The following is a 17718-nucleotide window of genomic DNA, read 5'->3' as shown; positions in this document are numbered from 1 at the left end:
TCTGGATGAACACGTTTTTTAAAAGGCGTATTCTGCCACAACTAACACCGTCTGCAGAGAGCGATTTATTTTCCAGGTTCAGGTAGTGAAGCTGCTGCCTGAGACACAGGAAATGGAGGAGCAGATCCGGCGGCTGCTGGAGACGCCGTACGACAACGGCTCCATCTCCATAGAGACTGAGGACATCGAGATTTGCCGCATACGTGAGTACACCCCAGGCCCAGTCCCGGGTTACCAGACACCAAGCTGAAAGTCTTCTTTCTCATCTCGTGTTGCCGTGTCACTGCTTCAGTGATGTTCAAGTGCAGCGCAGAAACCCAGCAGACCCTGAAAGGCCTGTTCAGGTGGCCGGACGCTTCCGGAGGAACAAACGCTACTCACAAATGCCCGAAAAATCCTCACCGCACAGCCACTCGACACTGGTGAGCTTTGAGACGTCTCTAATGGCAGGAAAACCTTCTAATGACTGATAATAAACCTCTAACTTATATATGTTAGAAGTGAGCTACAATCTCAGTGATATTCAAAGAGACTTCTTTGTTATGTTCTTTAGTTTAAAAGGTTTTATATAACTCATTTCTGTGAAGTTTCTTATTGCTTTCTATATATAAAAATAATAATATATAAAACCAACATCACATCAACAAAGTCTGCAGGATTCCTCTTGTAGAAACAAAAAGCAGATTATTACCTCATACGTCTTGGAGCAATGCAGGCCTCACATTAATACTCTTAAAAAACACACAACTATCATAACTTTAAAAAATACTGATAAACACGATGTCAAAGCTGGTTGCTTCCTATCAATGTCAGCATTTAAAATCTGAAAAGCTTTTATTTTATGCTTTATTTTCTTAAAGAGGTCAATAAATAATACTTTGTGGACTGCTTTTTCAGGAAACCCTTGGACATTTTTAAACCCGTTCTTTGGTCTGACTGTCTAAATATCTAATGTCAAAACACTAAAGCCATTGACAGCATGAGATTAAATATACATATGCATAAAAAAACCCACCAAGCAATAAAACAAAACAGGTGTTGTAATATTTACAGGTGAAATCAGGCACTAGTTTAATAGGACTGTAATCATAAATGTGATGCACCTGTAAGTCCAGCTCCGTCTGAGTATTGATTATATTGATTGGTCCATGTTTGCATGGCGTTGTCAGCGTGTCCTGGAGTCTTCCTGCATGTTGACTCTGTTCCCGTATCTAGTAATGCCTGAGCTGTAAACGCATTCATCAGGACTTTAGTGACAGTAATGAATGTGAGAGTTGTTTAACCAACAATCAGCCGTCCAGCAGTTGTTTAATGTCTCAGAGATCTTTCAGCTTTTCTTTTTTTATGTTTTAATCGATCTAAAGAGAGATATTTCTGTGAGACTTGTATCTCTGTTTCACAGTAAACTGAGCCTGTTGACCCACTGGATGGATCCGTACCTGGAAGACTGCCATCCAGTGGTGGAAACCATCCTGGACCTGGACCACGTCCACGTCACTCCTGGTATATACAAGTCCCCTAACTATGTACACAAAGACTCAATTGAAAAACCTAATTAATTAAATATGTGTTGTGCTTCTTTGGTTTACAGTTTACACTGCGAAAAACTAATTTCTGATAAAGTAAAAAAAGAAGAAAAAGTTTGTTTAAAAAAAGATTAGAAGACTATTTTGCCAGTTTTAAGAATTCTAATCAAGAATTGTTTTCTTAAGTAATTGGAAAATATAATTTTGTTTAAAAAAGGGCCATTTTGACTACATATACAGGACTGTCTCAGAAAATTAGAATATTGTGATAAAGTTCTTTATTTTCTGTAATGCAATTTAAAAAAAAAAAAAACTAAAATGTCATACATTCTGGATTCATTACAAATCAACTGAAATATTGCAAGCCTTTTATTATTTTAATATTGCTGATTATGGCTTACAATTTAAGATTAAGATTCCCAGAATATTCTAATTTTTTGAGATAGGATATTTGAGTTTTCTTAATGAATCCAGAATGGATGACATTTTTGTTTTTGTAATTGCATTATAGAAAATCAATATTCTCATTTTCTGAGACAGTCCTGTATGTGGACTGTTGGGCTCATTTTTAGAGGGGATGTTTAGGCAGATGAGCTCTCATTTCTTGTGTTTTATTTGGGACTAACAATCCCTGAACAGTTAAACACGTTTTACATGATGTGATCAGATAAGCACGGTTAAAATGAACAAGACATTAAACTGGTAGCATCTCTCAAAAACTGTAACATTTTGTAATATTAGGGACAAAATGAAGTAAGTTAGAGGCCAATCACGTTTGATCATGTGTCAGGCCAAATCCTCACACATTTAAAACTTCTGTAAAAACAAAAAACGTTGAGATTCATTCGTTTTTATATGGTCTGTCCCCAGATAATGCGCTGCATGTGGTGAAGATGATTGAGGATTTGATAGGAAATCACTCCTCACTCAACTACGAGGAGCTGGAGACAGTTCTGGACAAGCTCAAGGACATCATTAATGCCAGCGTGGTCACGCCAGGCCTGGGTCAAGTTCTAATCAACATTATTTCTGATATACTGGAGTCTGACAGCAACCTGGGGCCTTTCACAAACACGTAAGGAGAGCAGAGACAAAAGTCCAAGGGAAAACTTAACTGACTTGCCATCAATGCACATCACTGCTCCTGTCTTCCTCTGCAGCATCCTAAACCTCACGGAGGCCGTGGGAGACACCATGGTGGGATACGAGGGCTCCTACACCCTGGTGGCTCCTGCTATAGCCATCTCAGTGGTGGATGTCGTTCCCGGGCAGTTTGGAGGCTTAAGCTTTGGAGTCTCCTCTGATCGGAACGGCACAAAACCTGAGGTCAGAAAACTTGGTTCAATCCGGGAATTTACTTCATTATCAGCAGAGAAGATAACATTTCCCCCAAATGCATCACGTGAGAAATGAGAGTAAGAAGAATGATCAAAATTAAGTCCAAGCAATATTCCTAGGTAACAAATAAAGCATTTATGCTCTTATCAGCAGTTTTGTAGTTTATTATAAACAGTACTGGAGTTGTAAAAAAAATCAGGGGGGATGGTGGATTTGATCATATGGGGACAGATAATTTGTGCTGATTACAAATAATATAATATATTACAAATAATAGCAGTGACCAAAACACCTGCAGAAATACTGCAGGAATGACATAGCAGCAGTTAAATGCAGCCTTCTGTAAGCTTGAAATATCCACTGGGCTTACATCAAATACATCAAAACACAACAATAAAAAACACTTTTCTGAACTTATCAATATGACTCTGTCCTTCACAGGATAAGTAAAATGGATCACTGCAAAAACTCACAATCTTAACAAGAATATTTGTCTTATTTCTAGTTAAAATGTCTCATTTTAGTAAAAGAAAAAATCTCATTACACTTAAAACATCACTGGAAAAAACAGCAATTTTCACCTGTTTCAAGTAGATTTTCACCTAAAATAAGTAGAAAAATCTGCCAGTGGAACAAGATTTTTTTGCTTGTAATAAGAAGATAAATCTTGTCCCACTGGCAGATTTTTTTACTTATTTCAAGTGAAGATTTACTTGAAACAGGTGAAAATTGTCAAATAAGTTATTTTTCTGGTGATGACTGTAAATGTTGAAATAGCAGTAAAACCACAATCATTGATGAAATGACATAAGGGATGGAAAGGAGGGATGGCAGTTTTACAGGGGGGATGATTTGGACCGTTTTTATTTCAGGGGGGGATGCCATCCCCCCTCATCCTCCCTCATCTCCAGTACTGATTATAAACACTGTAATCCGCAACATTAAACCTCTCAGCGACCAATGATATAGTCAGAACCTGACGGTCAGAGCAAGGACACCAACCTCAGCTGGGCTGAGACTCTGATGGTGGTGGATGCAGCTTGTAATATCTGAAAAAATAAATACAAATCTTTAATACATGCAAACTTAACTTTGGTTTTAATGTTCTAAAATTCGTTAGCCTGCTCTTGCTTTGGTTTTGTGTTCAGACACATTCATCGCTAAGATAAACCACAATTTGTCTCCTAAAGGTGTTTCCCATGCACGGGAAAAAAAAGAAAACATTATTTTGTTGTTGGAAGGAAGAGGTGGCATGAAATGTGATTGCAGTGGTCACATCACATTTCTCTGTGCAGGAACAACCCTGCACTGAACCTGAAGACCCCTGCAGCGTAAAACAGAAAACTATCTTTGTGTTGTAGATTTTTATCAACAGGTATCCGTTCAACGGCACCGTGGCCTTCATTTCCCTCCCACCCGACCTGGAGCAAAGCTTCCCACAACAAGACCCCGACCAGAACCCACCCAGGGTCCAGTTCCAGTTCTACAGCATCCCGCTGCTCTTCAACGTAATACTTATTGTTTTCTATGCTGCAAAAAATTAAAATACAACTTCTTACAAAATCAAAACTATTTTGGCACCAACGATCAGGGGCCGGATTCACCAATATGTTCTTAAGAACGATCTTAAGAAATGTCTTAAGATCTAAAATTAAGAAGTTCATAAGAAAGTTCTTAAGTGAAATTCCTCAATATTTTCTTAAGAACCGTCTTAAGAACTGTCATTTCTTACCAATTTCTTATTTTTCCTACTTAAGAACTTCTTAAAATATGTCATTGCATTGCACGCGCCAACAAACAACATTTATATATAAATATATTATATATACAGGTAGTTTGGGTCTTAACCGTCAGTCACTCACTAAACATGGAGAAGGAGAAAAAGAGATGCAGGAACTTTTCAAGGTTATGGTGGATGAGATTAATGTGTGAAAAAAAATACTATTGGGGAAAATGAATAATAATTAACTACCATGCTAACTAACATGCTAACAGACAGTTAACAGGCTCTTTGTGTAATTAATTACAAAGTATATCCTCAAACTATGACCTACTAGTGTAAACTAAAAATGTGTTGAAAAAGGTGATATTAGAGGCTTTAACTTTTCACAGAAGAAATTTTAACAGGTCAAGGTTGTCTTAAAGTTAAGAAAAAAGTCAAGAACAAATTTGAGAACTTTTATTTCAAGAATACCATTTTTTCTTAAGTTTTTTCTTAAGAAGAAACTTAAAGGAGCTTGAGGCCGGATTGAGGCAGGATTTATGAAAAAACGTTTTAAGTTTTCTAGTAATAATGTCAGATGAAGCGTTCCAAACCCAAAAGAATGTTTCCTCTAGTGTATCTCTCCTTTGCCTTGAACAGGCTGTGTGCTGCAAAATGTGCTGCAATTCGGTCCCGAATTTCCCGCGCTGGGCTGCGGATGTGACGTCACATGACGCTGCATGCACGTTCTCCCCGTTCTCCCGTGCCGGCTTCACTGTTGGCTGCAGTACCCCCAACGGCCGTCGTGGTGAAGGGTGGCGCTAGAGAGTCTCATTTCTTAAAAGGAGCCTCAAGCTCCTTTAAAAGGAACCCTGGTTATTAAGACATGTAGTCTCTAATTAGCTACAATTGTTCTCTTATACTAAAATATGTTGTTAGAAACACATAAAATAATCTAATTGCTTTAAAAATCTACAATGTTTATCACATATTTTGACCTGCGGGAGGCGCCATGTTTTACCTGCGCAATGCATTCTGGGGGCGATGACGTAGAGCGGTGGCTCTGGGAAGATAAGCCGCGTTAGTTTAACTGGGACAGGTATCTAAAACATAGATGAGCAGCATCTCCCGGCCGTGGAGGCTGACGAGGGAGCCCATAAGACGTCTCGGTTCAGGCAAACTGGATCAAAGTTCTGTGATGCACGGGAGATCTGCAAAAATGATCAATGTCGTGAGCATCTTACCAGTGCATTAGGCTCCTGCGTAGACGGCGTAGCCTACGGCGTAGACGTCGTAGGCTACGCCGTAGCCTGCGTAGCCTACGTCGTAGACGGCGTAGCCGGGGCTTTAGAGCCGGCAGCGCACCGCCATCCGCTCTCCGCTCTCGCCGCCGCCGGGATGGAGATGCCGCTGGGCAATATGCACGTTTGGGTGGGCATAGCCCACCCCTGCCCCCCCCTAAAACCGGCTTCGGTGCTGGGTGATGACAGACCAGAGGCTGAGGTGACTGGCCCGGGAACTTTTTTGGAGAATATGACTTCTTCTCTTTTTTCTTCTTAAGACTGAACTTAAGAAAAAAATGACACTTAAGAAGATTTTTTTTCTTAAGAATGTTTTGTGAATCCGGCCCCTGATCTGGAAAGCATCTCAGGGGAATAAGAAATTCACTTGCTTGATTGTTCTTCTTTCAGAGCAGCCAAGAGGGGCAGAGCCTCAACACGTTTGTGGTGTCGGCCAGCGTGACCAACGCCAGCTCACCAATCACAGACCTAGCTGAGGACGTCAAAGTCACACTCCATCATCTTATACCTGTACCCAACTCAGTAGGAGAGACGCTTTTTTCATTCCATCAAGTCCACTGCAGCAAACATGAGGAATGAATGAGTCTATTTTACCTAAATATGACTGAATTTCATTGTCTTCTGTTCCAGCTTCAGAAGGCTGTGCAGTGTGTGTACTGGAACTTCAATAAAAACAGTAGGTCTTGATTGAAGTCACTACTCTTCTAAGTTTATAAACGCTGTTGCTCCCAAACATTTCCCCTGAAGACTCTGATCGATGGCTAAACTGTTAAGATTCCTCTCTAAGACACTGAGCTCCAACCAAACTACAGTTGTGGCTCCTGTCATGATATTGTTATTACTATCATTTTTTCTTCTAAATGCCGTACTTATCTTTGTGCATGAAAGGCATCTCTAGTCTCATCATGAGGAGTGCAGTTTTGACAGACAATGCTTCAGCCAGTCGTAGACGCGTTGTTTCCAGAGTGCATGTTTGACGTAGCGATGTTGACGTCTCCGTTCAGACGGACACGGAGGGTGGGACGACCGCGGCTGCCGGGAAGACAACAGCAGCTCTGAGAAAACCACCTGCCTGTGTGATCATCTCACACACTTTGGAGTTCTTCTGGTACGAACTACTAACTGGTGATTTACACTTTGATTCAAAAGGCATTTCCAAAATTGTTTCACAAAGACATGCTATTTATCCTTTAGGAATTACATCCCGTTTAAGTAAAGTACCTTCATTTTTAGGGGCTCGAAAGTATTTGTACAGATAGTGAAACTAAATTAACTTTTTGCTTCAAGACAAAGTAGGCACATCACAGATCTGGAGTTAATATCAGGTTTTGAGGTGGTATTCGGCAGCTGTTTGACTGTATGACGTCCAAGGAGATCTCACTGCAAGTGAAGGATGCCTTCTCATTTCTACTGTTTTTCACGCCAGTTTAAACATGGCAGTAGAAGCAGCGGGACACAAGAGCTATTAATGGGACACTGAGAAATAAACAAACATCCTGTTGATGAAGCAGCGTGTGTGTGTGTGTGTGTGTGTGTGTCTGTTGCAGGACGTCTCAGGGTCTGAGTTGGACCCGGTTAATGAGCAGATCCTGACCATCATCACCTACGCTGGCTGTGGAGTGTCATCGCTGTTCCTGGGAATCACCGTTCTCACTTACACAGCTTTTGAGTAGGACTCAAACCACCGAGATGCTGAGATCAAATGAATATTCTAGCAATGTTCTTCTGCAGAAATGTCATCACAAATTTGATTCAAAAGGAACATAAAGGTTTACTCAAACAGCCATTTTTCAGTGTATGAGGGTCAATGACGTGATGGCTATATTTTCTGAAAAACAGATTTTTTTTTCCAATTCAGAAAAGGTTCATTCATCATTCATTCATTCATTATCTTACCCGCTTTATCCCTTGCGGGGTCACGGGGGTCTGCTGGAGCCTATCCCAGCTCATTTTAGGTGAGAGGCAGGTTTTAGGTGAGAGGCAGGGCAGAAAAGGTTTAAATGGATAAAAAAATACCAGATATATAAACTACCTGTACCACATATGGACTCACTTGAATTTTACAAAATATACTAGTTATTTGGGATTTTGCTGTTGTTTTGAGCGTCAAAATGTCATGTGGTGCAACCTTCCGACCACGACTCTTGTTCTGAAAACTTTTTTTTAAATCACTCTAAATGTTTTTAAATCAATCTTCTTCTATCTGGCACGATTTCTGAAATGTCTTGTAGTGTATAAGATTGTAACACATTTGTATTTATATTTCCATCATAATATACAAACAAAGTTTGACTGATGTCCATTTTATGAAATATCATGTGGTGTGACCATAAAAAAGCAACAATTTTTGTATAATACTGAAAACTTGTCAAAAAAAGATGTCAAGATTTTAAGGAAATTAATTTATTTTAATATGAATCATGGTTGGACCACATTACCTTTACCTTTACATTGGCTAGTGCCAATTCATCTTGACAAAAAACTAAATTTATGTGTACACAAATTCTTAATGTTTGAACTACTGCAATAGATATTCTTTTTTTATTATTTTAAAATTGACCTGTTGAAAATCCTTATTCGTCATTGACCCATAACACATACTGTAGGTGTAACTGCTACTTCTTCCTTCACTAGTAAATCATGTGTGTATTAATCAATACCCTAAAGTAGGAATACTTCCCACAATGATGAAATGACGCGCATCTCCATTAGTTTGATGACTATCTTGATAATGTTTGTTCACCTTGGTCCTCCCAGACAGCTCCGGAGAGACTACCCCTCCCAGATCCTCATCAACCTCTCCCTGGCCCTGCTGGGCTTGAACCTGGTGTTCCTGCTCAACTCCTGGCTGTCGTCGTGGGGGCTGTACGGCCTGTGCGTGGCCGTGGCCTCCACGCTGCACTACTTCCTCCTGGCATCCTTCACCTGGATGGGATTAGAGGCGGTCAACATGTACTTTGCCCTCGTTAAAGTGTTCAATGTCTACATTCCCTCCTATATTCTCAAGTTCTGTGCTCTGGGATGGGGTGAGCCAAGTTTTTGCATGGAAGATTTAAACTGGTGACCCATAAAAAGTTTCAAATAAATGACATTAGAGGCTACAAATATTATTTTCTGAGGTCATGTGTTTGAACTGTTCCTACAGGGATTCCTTTGGTGATCTGCATCCTTGTGCAAATTGTAAACCGAGAGGCTTATGGCAACATTTATAGAGATGCCAAGGCCACTTTAGAGCCACTGGACAACTCCGACAGCTTGTAAGTTTTGCATTCACCATGTATATGTTTTTCATGTCTTCATAAACATGAGACTGTGTGTCTGCAGAGGCAACGCTGCTGCTGCTGCAAAATCCTACTCACCACACAGTGGTGCTGATGAATCACAAGCTTAATCATTGATTAATGCAATGCATGCATTACTATTTTAAACAGTATTTTATGGTTGTAGTACCATATTTCAAGCTTATTTGTCCGACGTATGTCCAATAACAGTACTATCAAAGGCATCTGGTGTTATTTAACTGAACAGGTGTGATGTACAGCAACCTATTGCACTACAGTCTGATACTTTATTTCATTGATTCCCAGGGAAACACAGTAAATGTAATAAATGTAATTTACATATAAAAAAAAAAAAAAGTTAATTATGTGGCTGTGGGGTGCAGAACAACCCACGATAACCGGAGCAGCTTCTGCTTTGCTCCATCAGCTGCTGGATCCAGGACGACGTTACGTTTTATGCGTCTGTGGTTTCCTACGCTGCAATGGTCCTTCTCCTCAACACTGGGGTAAATAAGTTTGAGAAAACATCTCCGCCCATTCCCACGCTTAATCTTTGTTCAAGTATTGTCCTGATTTTGTTTAAAGCAGATAACTTTCAGAGAACTTTGCTGATAAATAGGACATATAACATAGATCCTGCATCAGATTCCCCTTTTTAATGCCATCTAATCACACTGGATACTTTACATATTAACAGAGGTGTCAAGTAACGAAGTGCAAATACTTCGTTACCTTACTTAAGTAGAAATTTTGGTTATCTTTACTTCACTGGAGTAATTATTTTTCAGACGACTTTTTTACTTTTACTCCTTACATTTTCACGCAATTATCTGTACTTTTTACTCCTTACATTTTAAAAACAGCCTTGTTACTCTACTTTATTTCGGCCTTAAATAAAAACTATCCAGTTAAATTGCTCCGTCCGGATAGAGTGAATTTGGTTGTGGTTGTTTCAGATGTTCTTGTCCAGTTTTGTTCTTACATCCGTTCCCTCAGATTCCTGCAACTAAACTTGGATGTACATTCCAATAAAGGTTAGGATAAATGATAACATGAACATGAAGTTTGACTTTTTGCACCATTACAATACTTATAGGCAACTAGTCATCATATCTGCTGCTCTCTGAAACACATGTTAATGCTCAATAGTACACATATATGCTTCTTTAATATATTTGCATTATACTAAGATACATTCATTTTCAATGGCTTTTGTCCTTAATGGCTTTTTTCCCCCTTACATTGCTTTTACTTTTATACTTTAAGTAGTTTTGAAACCAGTACTTTTATACTTTTACTTGAGTAAAAAACTTGAGTTGATACTTCAACTTCTACAGGAGTATTTTTAAACTCTAGTATCTATACTTCTACCTGGGTAATGAATGTGAATACTGAAGACACCTCTGCATATTAACACCCGCCTGCCGTATCTAAGCATTCTCTTGATTCTTTTCATAGGTGTTTGTGGTGGTTCTGATTCAGATTCGCCAGATGCAGGTGAACAGTCCTGCAGGGACCCGGAGGGGGCTCATGCATGACCTGAAGGCCGTGGCCAGTCTCACCTTGTTACTGGGACTAACGTGGACCATGGGCTTCCTGACCTGGGGACCAGGACGGATCGTTCTGCTCTACCTGTTCGCTGGGTTTAACACCTTGCAAGGTTACCCGCTCTTTCCTGTTGCAGACACAATTACTGACGTGTTTAACATACATCGCATCCATAAAACATTGAGAAAACATGGGAACTGGTCAAATTGAGTTATTCTTTATTTCTTTTTTTAATGTTATCTACCATACAAGCTCAAGTAAGGCCTTTCCGTTTGTGGCCGGGTGGAGAGGTTGACGGGACACGCACCTGTGTCCCATCCACCTGAGTAGCTGCCACGCCTCCACCCGGCCTGCCTTTATAACGCAGAGCTGGAGAGCAGAAAGAGGTCGGAGGAGCTGCTGTCATGCTTTGTGCTTCTGCACTGTGTGTGGGTGATCTGGGTGTTTAATTAAGAAATAAACAGGGTATGCACAAGCTTCGTGTCTCTCCATCCTTCGGCGGGCCCCCGTGGCACGCACCCTGCCACACCGTTCTTATAGACATGATCCATCACTGGCAGCTGTACTGGTGACCTTCTGGTTGTTTCCGTGATCTAATGTGATTGCAGATTAAAGTTTTCATGTTCCTTTAATAGCTGATTTAGACAGCAACACATACAAATCTGTTGAGTTAAATTAATTTCTTTTTGAAACAATTTAATTAGTCATATTCACCCAGAAGTTAGATTTGCAGTTATTTAGTGACAAAAAAAATATCAAAACATTTCATGACAAAGCACAAACCCATGAACTGAACAAATGAAGGGGACTATCTGCTGAGATTCAACAATCCTGTAAGAGAGCTTTTTTCCTTGTTTCATCTCTATTTGTTTTTTCTTGGAAGAAATCTTTTGGGTGTATTGTTATGCGTTTGAGTGCTGATGTACAGCTCTCATTAAAGCTCCCTGCATAGTTACACTTTAAAGTCAATTTACGTAAAGATATACATTAAAAAAAAGAAATATACATAACATAAATAGCAAAATGCAAATACACACCTAAGACATCTAGAGGTAAAATGCCTGGCTCAAGGAAATATATGTAAATGTATGCAAGGAGGAAAGAGAGCCAATACCTGATTCAATATACGATATATGAGGAAAAGAGGTTTTGTGTTTCATCACATAACACTAAATAACCTGACCCTGATCAGGATTTAAAAGCAGGTGGAAACAATCTCAGAGTGTTTTTGTTGTTCATGTGAGGCTTCATTAAAGCAATTTTAAAACATGTAATGACTACCATAAATCGTAGAAGAGGGAGAGGGTGAACATTTTGTTTTACTTTACATGACTGTAGTTCCACAAAAGCTAAAGATTATTACACTTCTGTTTATTCCAGGTCTGTTTATCTTCCTCTTCCACTGTCTGATGAAGGAGAACGTGAGGAAACAGTGGAGGATTCACCTGTGTTTTGGAAGTTTCCGGATTGAAGAGCATTCTGGTACCAACACATCAGTAGCAACAAAACACACGTGCAAAACATGTGCAATGGCGTGCAGTGAGATACAGTAGGAACATTGGTGAATCCGTCTTGTTTGTTAAAGAAAAAAGAAAAAGAAAAGCGTCTGCCCTGCCCCGCTGTAACTGGTTTGATTCCGTCTGTTCTCAGTAGAATCTGAGTGAATGGAAAGGTCCCGGACTCATTCACAAGTGATGATTTTTGTGAAGTAAAAAGGTATGACTGGGTGGGCTACTGCACCAACACGTGGTTCAAATTAATAGCACATTAACAGACTTGCAAAAAGGCCTTAATATGAAACTGATGAGGTGATACACTTGTATGAATCAGGGGCCAGATTCACCAATATGTTCTTAAGAACAATCTCAAGAAATGTCTTAAGATCTAAAATTAAGAAGTTCATAAGAAAGTTCTTCAAGTGCAATTCCTCAATATTTTCTTAAGAACCATCTTAAGAACTGTCATTTCTTATGAATTTCTTATTTTTAATTCTTATTTTTCCTACTTAAGAACTTCTTAAAATATGTAATTGCATTGCACGCGCCAACAAACAACATTTATACAGGTAGTTTGGTCTTAACCGTCAGTCACTCACTAAACATGGAGAAGGAGAAAAAGAGATGCAGGAATTTCAAGGTTATGGTGGATGAGATTAATGTGTGAAAAAAAATACTATTGGGGAAAATCAATAATAATTAACTACCATGCTAACAAACAGTTAACAGGCTCTTTGTGTAATTAATTACAAAGTATATCCTCAAACTATGACCTACGAGTCTAAACTTGTCTAAAATGTGTTGAAAAAGGTGATATTAGAGTCTTACCTTTTCACAGAAGACATTTTAAGACAGGTCAAGGTTGTCTTAAAGTTAAGAAAAAAGTCAAGAACAAATTTGAGAACTTTTTTTCTTAAGAAGAAACTTAAAGGAGCTTGAGGCTCCTTTTAAGAAATGACACTCTCTAGCGCCACCCTTCACCACGACGGCCGTCGGGGAAACTGCAGCCAACAGTGAAGCCGGCACGGGAGAACGGGGAGAACGTGCATGCAGCGTCATGTGACGTCACATCCGCAGCCCAGCGCGGGAAATTCCGGCCCGGAATTGCAGTACACTTTGCAGCACACAGCCTGTTCAAGGCAAAGGAGAGATACACTAGAGGAAACATTCTTTTGGGTTTGGAACGCTTCATCTGACATTATTACTAGAAAACTTAAAACGTATACAAATTTTTTTCATAAATCCTGCCTCAATCCGGCCTCAAGCTCCTTTAAGTAGAAAGTTGAGAAAATACTTAAGAAAAAAGAGAAGAAGTCATATTCTCCAAAAAGAAGTTCTTAAGACTGAACTTAAGAAAAAAATGACACTTAAGAAGATTTTTTTTTCTTAACAACATATTGGTGAATCCGGCCCCAGGTCTATTGGAAACATCTAAACATGCAGTGAAACAACCAGGACGTGTATATGAGTGAGTCCTCAGGACCAGGACTGGAGACACCGAGTGAAACTGCTTCCAATAAACAGCCAGCTGTCTGGATCGGGGTGTTGTGAGAGCAGCGTTGCCCTAATGTTGTCACTTCCTTGCGTGTGAGTTAAACGTCTGTTACCTGTGTCTGGCTTCTCTGCCCAGAGTGGAGCAACTCAGCATCAGTGGGAGTTACGACCAAACCCAGAGACAATCCTGCAAGTGCATCGGTGCTGTCCATGCGCTCCGTGAACTCCAGCTCCACCGAGAGCACGTCGGCTTCTTCTGACTCCAGTCAGAGAGACTCGTCCTGCCGGAGACCAGACCTGGGTGAGAACGTGAAACCAAAGCCAGCACAGCAGACTATGATAGCTGCTGACTTAGTAAGCTTAAAAAACCAAAGTCATAAGCAGGCCTGTGTTGAAAAAAATCGATTTTCTGATTCTAAATCGATTCTCATATTAATTCCTAAAAAAATCGATTCTTATGTCTAAAGATCGATTTTTTTTTTTTAATTTTTCCCCATCATTACATTTTCACCAGGTGAACTTTAATCCCAGTAGTCGGACACACAGTTTGTCATGACACTTCTGAAAAATGCCTGGTGCTTCATAGCAATATGTGTGCGTGGTGACAGAATAAATTAGATAAGCTAAAATGATTTGTTTACTGCATGAACTGTTGCAATTTCTTTCTTTTTTTTGCACTTTAAATGGATATTGAAAGGCCTGTTTGAGTTATTTATTTCTTAGTTATTTCACAATAATATTTGTGAACTTATTATTTTACAGTCTTATAATTCAGGCAACATCTCAAAAAACATTTTAAATAACACTAAGCCAAATCAATATCGAATCGGATCGTGATAATCGATTCTGAATCTTAAGAATCGAATCTTGACATTTGAATCGATACCCAGCCCTAGTCATAAGCAATCTCACATCATTTCATAAGCAATTTTAACATAAATTATCAAAGTAAAAATCCTGCAGTCTTGAATGGACACGTCACAGCTCTAAAACATTACAAAGATATCAATTAAGTGTTGGCCTTAAACTCATAGGGATTCCTTTGTCCTAACCTATTGATTAAAGGTTGCAATTAAAAGTTTAAAATCAGCTAGTTTACTCTCAGCCTGGTTCACTGATGATCATAGGCTCAGACACGGCGGCCCCATGCTGCTAGAATCACACTGAAGGTCACTGCTAACTTTAATGAGACAGCGCTGACATTGATAATTACAAGACTTTGTAATGAAGCTGCTTTATACATAACTAAGAGGACATGATGGTTATTTCTTCAGAGGTTTGGCTCACCCTCGGACAGTTTAAGTCTGACCCCAAATTCCCCACCCTATATTCTCAATCACCGTAAAAATGATTAGTCTTTTATGCCGCTAAAAAGCTCACAGATGTTCAATTATCTTGCAGGTCTTTTTGTGAACAGCTTGGCTATTCCTGGAGACCAGAGAGGCCCCACCGATGCAGGAGCTTCCTACAGGGGGATAAATACAGCGCCCGGCTGGAGAAATCACTTGCTAGATGAGCAGACACAATGATAAACCAACACAATACTGCAAGTGCATGCGCATCCGTGCATTACAAAGATCTTGAAAATCCTAGCAGCTACCTAATCATAGCATCTTTTGCTACAGCACACTGAGATATGTAATCAACGTTGAGTAGAGCCATATATATCTGCAAGGCACAAGCTTCATTAGATGTTGTTTCATGCAGTTCTATTGTTGATTTTCTTCTTGCTAAATATTGTAAAAGAGCCTGTAATTATAAAGACATGAGCGGTTGCCTCGGTTCCAAGGAGGAGTGGTTGCCAAGCAACTGGTGAGTGGAGCTATGGTGACAATGAACTGTGGTACAAGACAGTTTGTGAGAGGAAAATAAATAAATAAAAATCACATATTTAAGATGGCAAAAGCATCAGTGCGTGTTTAGTCTGCAAAAGTACGGTATTGTTTGACCAAACATTCTGTAATTTAGAGTACAAGTTCCACTTTGTAAAATCAGACAACATTAGCATGATCAGCAGCGGATGATGCAGAATGATTTAGTCTCTGCTGCTTTAGTGATTGCACATGTGTGAAGAGTTGTGAAATTGAACCCATCTCAATTGAATAAATTGAATGTTTAAAATGTGTATAGCAGTAACAGTTCATGGCTCATGTCTATACAGACAGAACTGTGGCGTTAAGTATCAACATGACACCAAACAGACCCATGGAGATGATTCTAACGCTGGCCAAATAAGCACACGTTACATACTGGTTTATGCACAGAAGGGAGGAAACAGTTTGTAGTTTCGGCATGTTACATAACAATTTAATTTAATTTTGAGTTTGGTGTTGATGTAACATGTTAATGGTTTTAATTTTCATGACTTGGCTAAAATATCCAGAGTAATATTCAAAAAGGATGTCAACATTTTGTTTGTTGAAACATCCAAAAACGGGAAGTAGATCTAATATTTAAGATTTAAACTATTCATTTTGTATATTTTTGTACATTTTTCCATTAAATTATTATTGAAATAATTCCATTTACACAATCATTGTCATATTACGAGATATGGGAAGTGTGGACATTGAAATGAGATAAAAAAAAAAACAACTAAAAATTAAAGCTGCAAGCAGCGATGAACGGGCCCTCGCGCGTGCAATTTTCACCAATAAAAGTCAATGAACTCAAAATTAAGTCCGATGACACCACCCACGACTCTTTATGTAAAACCATTCAAAAGTTATGGCAGAAAGTAGGAACTATCAAATATGGACCAATCAGATGAAGGGGGGCGCGCTTTTTGGCGTCTATTGTTGCCACGGTAACGCTTTTAACTGAGAAAAGTAATGCCCATCGTCGCAGGATGGAGACGCACATTTTGATGTATAACACAACTGGGTGCACGTTACGGTTTGGGCGAAGAAATGGCATAAATTGCGCCAAAATGACACGATTAAATTAAAAATGGCCGACTTCCTGTTGGGTTTGGGCCATGGCGCCAAGAGACTTTTCTTTAAGTCGTGACATGATACAGGTGTGTACCGATTTTCGTGCATGTACGTCAAACCGTATTGTGGGGCTTGAGGCATAAAGTTTTCTAGGTTGCGCTGTTGAGCCATTAGGCCACGCCCATTAATGCAAACCATTTAATATCTAATTTATCACCAGGCCTGGCTTGCATGCAAAATGTGGGGCACATTCAGGGGGAAAAAAGTCCCTCATTTTGTCGAAAAATAAAAACGAGAGAAAACTAATTCCTACAGATACAATAGGGCAGGGGTTTTCAACTAGATTATTCAGGGGGCCACATCTGCAAAAGGACCGTTTGGAGAGGGCCACACTGTGTGCACGCACAAAGCGCGCAGGCGGAAAATTTGGGGGTTTTCAAAATGTTGATTGGCCAGAAGTGACGTTAAATGCAACAACAAATAAAACGATTTAATATATATTAAAAACATTAATAACTAGGTATGTCCCGATACATTTTTGGCCGATACCGATGTTAAAATGAAAATGACGTTATCGGGTCCGATCGATCGGGACCACACTACCCCCCCACCCTTTTGAAATATGACCAGGGGCCACATAAGAACTCCCGGCAGGCCGCAAGTGGCCCGCGGGTCGCCAGTTGAATATCCCTGCAATAGGGCCTTCGCACTGTCGGTGCTCGGGCCCTAATAACAGTGGACTAAAACTTACATCTCTCAAGTACCAGGCATGTTTTGCTCTTCAGCTGCTCAGATGACAGAACTTCCTGTGGGCAAACTATTAAAAAAAAAGTCTTAGCATGAATCATAAATAATACAATGACAATAACACCAATTAAGAAAACTTTATTTACCTGTTCATAATGCCCTTTCCAGGTTCACAACTGGATGCATAATGTTGTTGGTACAATAACACAAATGACTCTGCTTCTGGCAACAGGCCTACAGAGGGTCAATGTTGTTTCATGTTGCTTGACACATCAGGGAAAATAATCCCCATTTTATATCCTTCAAGCCTTAAAGCAAAGTTTTTCCACCCACAACTCTTTCAGAACGACTC

General features: G+C 39.6%; 1 protein-coding gene across 1 annotated transcript; it reads left to right on the top strand.

The window, feature by feature from the left end:
* The first annotated feature begins 1 nt into the window (after window position 1).
* LOC133460215 (adhesion G-protein coupled receptor G4-like) lies at window positions 2-15769 on the top strand. Its single transcript, XM_061740793.1, has 17 exons — window positions 2-203; window positions 293-422; window positions 1403-1503; window positions 2397-2601; window positions 2687-2852; window positions 4226-4372; window positions 6258-6389; window positions 6498-6543; window positions 6872-6975; window positions 7415-7536; window positions 8625-8893; window positions 9013-9124; window positions 9576-9654; window positions 10607-10808; window positions 12077-12178; window positions 13823-13987; window positions 15088-15769. Exons 1-17 carry the CDS (start codon window positions 113-115, stop codon window positions 15213-15215), a joined length of 2301 nt encoding a protein of 766 aa, XP_061596777.1. The 5' UTR covers window positions 2-112; the 3' UTR covers window positions 15216-15769.
* Window positions 15770-17718: the final 1949 nt, after the last annotated feature.

Source organism: Cololabis saira, chromosome 14 (assembly GCF_033807715.1).
Source record: "Cololabis saira isolate AMF1-May2022 chromosome 14, fColSai1.1, whole genome shotgun sequence".
Classification (NCBI taxonomy): Eukaryota; Metazoa; Chordata; class Actinopteri; order Beloniformes; family Belonidae; genus Cololabis; species Cololabis saira.
This window is presented reverse-complemented; position numbering and strand designations above follow the sequence as displayed.

Bases quoted from the DNA above. Each gene is read 5' to 3' on its own strand.
- LOC133460215 (XM_061740793.1), top strand. From the start codon at position 113: ATGGAGGAGCAGATCCGGCGGCTGCTGGAGACGCCGTACGACAACGGC. The intron at 6,390-6,497 runs GTAGGAGAGACG...CTTCTGTTCCAG, and splicing joins TTATACCTGTACCCAACTCA to CTTCAGAAGGCTGTGCAGTG. The intron at 8,894-9,012 runs GTGAGCCAAGTT...CTGTTCCTACAG, and splicing joins GTTCTGTGCTCTGGGATGGG to GGATTCCTTTGGTGATCTGC.